The sequence below is a fragment of the Trichechus manatus genome, unplaced genomic scaffold (assembly GCF_000243295.1).
Source record: "Trichechus manatus latirostris isolate Lorelei unplaced genomic scaffold, TriManLat1.0 scaffold00004, whole genome shotgun sequence".
NCBI classification, from domain to species: Eukaryota; Metazoa; Chordata; class Mammalia; order Sirenia; family Trichechidae; genus Trichechus; species Trichechus manatus.
Genome location: NW_004443940.1, coordinates 34,593,344 through 34,597,325, shown reverse-complemented (window position 1 = coordinate 34,597,325; position 3,982 = coordinate 34,593,344). Strand labels below are relative to the sequence as shown.

The 3,982-nt window shown below is 50.5% G+C and overlaps 1 protein-coding gene across 1 annotated transcript in view; it reads right to left on the bottom strand.

Moving 5' to 3' along the window:
- The window catches only part of SNRNP200 (small nuclear ribonucleoprotein U5 subunit 200), a 31,458-nt gene extending 28,268 nt beyond the window's left edge, over positions 1-3,190 (bottom strand). The window contains exons 1-3 of the mRNA XM_004369344.2: positions 3,044-3,190; positions 2,421-2,584; positions 235-406 (exon numbers count right to left, since the gene is read on the bottom strand). Coding sequence (XP_004369401.1) covers positions 235-406; positions 2,421-2,584; positions 3,044-3,088 — 381 coding nt within the window. The 5' untranslated portion in view covers positions 3,089-3,190. The remainder of the gene's footprint in view (positions 1-234; positions 407-2,420; positions 2,585-3,043) is intronic.
- Between the last annotated feature and the right edge of the window lie 792 nt (positions 3,191-3,982).

Below are 3,982 nucleotides of genomic sequence, written 5' to 3'. Positions count from 1 at the left end.
AAATGAGTATTAATAGCTCCTATCTCACAGAGCGAATGTAAGGACTGGGAGAGAAGAGGTATGTAAAGTGCTGTCCCATGTGAACCACTTGGCAAGTGTGAGCCGTTGTGACTGCCACTTGTGCCCACTGGTATGGCCCATACAGGCAAATTCAGAGACAAGGCTCTTCTGACGCTTCCCAGCTGTGAGCCTCCCCATCTCCCAGTGCACCGCCTCACGCTCTGGCTGCCTCACCTGGTCTCCAAGGGCAGCCTGGATGAAGCTGAGCAGCACCTCGTAGGTCTCCCGGGTCTCCTTAGTTTTGGGCTTATAGATGATGCCCACCATCTCATCAATGCCCTCCGACAGCAGGGTATAACCCTTCATCTTGTTGATGTCATGCCGGTCCTCATCACGCTTTCTTCGCCTAGTGGACACATAGTACGATGTCCGACAGCCAGAACCCCCCCTCGCCCAGGGACCCCCCCTCGCCCAGGGACATCCCCTTGCCCAGGGAAGAGACTAAAGCAAACCCACACGCCCCTCCTTCTCGGTTTCATGACACACACTCAATAGCTGGAAACAGAAATCTGTCCTCGGCCGATGATTCCCACTTGACCTCAAGTCCCTCGCACAAGGTATTTCTTGATGTGACTCGGGGACGAAAAGGGAGTCCCGTGGTGCACTAAATGCACCGAACGATACGAGACAACCTCCTAACTCATCTGAAGGAGACACTTCACACTTTGTATGACAGTACCATGTCAGCTGATTCTGACTAGTTTCTCACCCTCATAGACATTTTCTTTTTCTAGCCAGAGCAACAGAAGCTCCAAAGGACTCTACTGCTATTGACTCCTGTGGTATGAGGATCGTTTTTCTCACTACGGTCTTGTAACTCCCACCAAAATTACTGGGTGGGACTATACAAATAAGGTGCTTGTGGCCCACCAAGGGGACTGGATAGCTTGCTAATAACGCAAATATGGTGCACAGCACCCTTGTGGGGGTGGAACCACACAAAGTGCATGGAACCCTAACAAGCAGATGGGTCAGTTTTGCCATCCCACCAGGCTTAAAATGAGTTCATCCCAGAGCAGAGGAGAGGACCTCACCACCACCACCAAGAAGAGATGGGAGCAGAGGGCGTCCTTTGGACGTGGCGGCCCTGCACTGAGAACCTCCCAGACCCAGGAGTCAGAGAGAGAGAGCTGCAATACTAGAGACGGTGCTGCAGCAGAGAAACGGCAGCAACAGAACCACGACACCGGCACAAGAGAGGCAGCTACAGTGGGATGCCAACCCACGGAGCAAGAGAGCTGAGCACCTTTGGGCAGGAGGTTTCCTGGTGGAGTGGAGTGCCTCCAGCACTTATTCGTGGGGCTAAAGAGCTTTGGAACACTTGCCCGAGCAGGGCAGAGGCCAGGCCAAAAGTCTGAGAGAGGCCTGCCTATGAGCACGGCTAAGAAACTGTCCTGAAGAACTGTATCCTGAGTTGTTACTGATCCTGAATTGTAACCTGTTACTTCCCTAATAAATCCCATGACTGTGAGTATTGTCTGTGAGTTCTGTGTGGCCAGTGCAATGAATTATCAAATTTACAAACCCAGCAGAGAAGAAGAGTGTTCACGGGAGGGATAGCTAGTGTCAGAATTGGTAAAAAGGTTGGAGCGTGGAGGTATGTCTGACCTCCACCTCATAGGGATCAGCTTTGGGCTGATGCTGATGGTGATTCTCTCCCTATTCGTGAAGTCAGACGAGGGGTTCGGACAAGACTGCCACCATGCCATCTTTACAACTCCTAACAAATTATAACAAAACTGAAAAAGAAGTCATACTCTACAACATGAAGGACCAATGATCTATTAACTCATTTCAAACATAACTTCTTTAATCAAAACTGGACCTAGGGATTCTTGAGACTTTATCAGAGGATGGCGGAAACACAGAGATGTTCAAAAAACAATGGTGAGATAAAGTTCAACGATTACTGAAGTTCTGAAACACCCCAAGAAGTAAAAAAATGCAAAAGAAAAAGAAGCCTTCAGTATTATGGATGCTAAGTGTTGGCTTATAACAACAAAATAGCTGGAAGCGGGCAACAGCAGAAGAAAAAAGTTGAGATGGAAAGTTAATCACGGAAGAAAGAAAAGTTACCGAGACAAGGGAACTTGAAAATACCACAAAGAAAAGATCTGTAGGTGGACCAGAAACATTATTAGAAAAAAGTAACAAAAAGTTACTTTCCACCGCCAGTATCCTTGTTAAGGCCAAAGGACCTTGTTAACCCTCATGTTCTGCCTTACCTTCATGGAGCTGTTTCAATAACCACCAACGTCTCATCTTGCACTAAGTATTTCTGCAAAATACCTACTTGATGCTCAAACGCTAAAGAGAAGATGGACTCGGAATCTGAAGAAACGCTTCCCCTTGGTACTCACTTGGCTCTTCTTTCCTCCTGCATCTGGGGCTTGGTCCGCTGAGCTTTGTCTCCCATACGGGTGCCCTCGAGCTTCCCAACCAGGGACAGCACCTCTCCTGTGGGTTCATCTCGGCGGGTGCGGTCAATGAGAGAACGGTCAGCTTGGAGGACGAGATTCGAGTTCTGCAAAGATCGCCATGTTATGGAAGATCGGACATGGACAGGACCCGTTCCTGTACCACAGCAACACCAACTGATAATAACAAAGGGCGAACTGAAGCAACTACGTGCGAAAAATCACTAGACGGAAGAAAAAATTTTCTTTAAGAAGCAACAGCACTGGGTAAGGCCGCGCAGAGACAAAGGTACAGTAAGGTCTCCGGTCTCTCCCGAGTAGAACAGAGCACGTAATACCCACCCCCTGACCAAGCGCGGTAGACGGGGTGGGGTGGCAAGGGAAGGGCCCGGTTAGCTCTAAGAGGACTGGGAAAACCCGCCCGCCAGACCCACAGCGCCCTGCAGCCCCACTTTCGCCCCGATTCAACTTCCCCTCCGCCTTCGCGGCTCTCCGGTCGGCCTTCCTCAGCCTCTCGCCCCCCCACCCGACTCCTTCGCCCGGAGTCCTCCCGAGCCCTCACGCACCGCTTTGTACTCGTACTGCAGGCTGCGGGCGGTCACATCCGCCATGGCTGCAGCTGCACCGGGCCCTCAGCGCGCCGCTCCACCGCACGACACGCTACGAACCGCCGCTCCAGCTCGCACAGGCCGGACGACGCAGAAAGGACGCACCAAGACGGAAAGAGGTGATCTCACTTCCGCTTCCGGGTCGCGCGCCGACCGCGCGGGGAGGGCGTGTCTCCAAGAGCTGGCTGGGCTGGCGCATCTGTGTGTCCGGTTCCCCGGATTCGCGGACCCCTGCACTCTGGTTCCTGGGACCCCTTGGCGCTGCGGCCCCAGGGTCTCTACTTCCCTGTCCCCCCACCTGCAGGCCCCTCAGATCATAACGGCAAGTACACCTGTTCAGCCCCCTATGCTAACCTAAACCCTTTTCTAGCCGCTTCTTCTGACTCGCCCGGCGAGGTAGGCACTGTGGGAGGCCATCATTACCCCCTTTTCCGCAGGAGGAAACTGGAACACCTAGCGGTCGAGTAATTAGGTGTGTGTGCAACCGGTGTGTTCCTTTGGGTTTCTCATCTGTATTTAACTAACTCAAAATGGATCAGAGACCTAAATGTTAATCCTAAAAACCATAAAATTCCAGGAAGACAACAGAAGGAGAAAACTATGGGACCTAATCTTCCGTAAAAATAGGATTACAAACGTAACAAATGCCCCAATAGAAGAAGACAAAATAGATAAATGGGACCTCATAAAAATTAAAAAATTTATGGTCATCTTTATTAAAAGAGTAAATAGACAATCTACAGACTGGGAAAAAAAATCTTCTGAAGTGACTTAAAAGGGTCTAATCTCTAAAATCTGTAGAAAAGTGCACCAACTCAACAATAAAAAGACAACCCAATCACAAAATGGGCGAAGGACAGGAACAGAACATTCACCAAAGAGGACATCCCAGCCGCC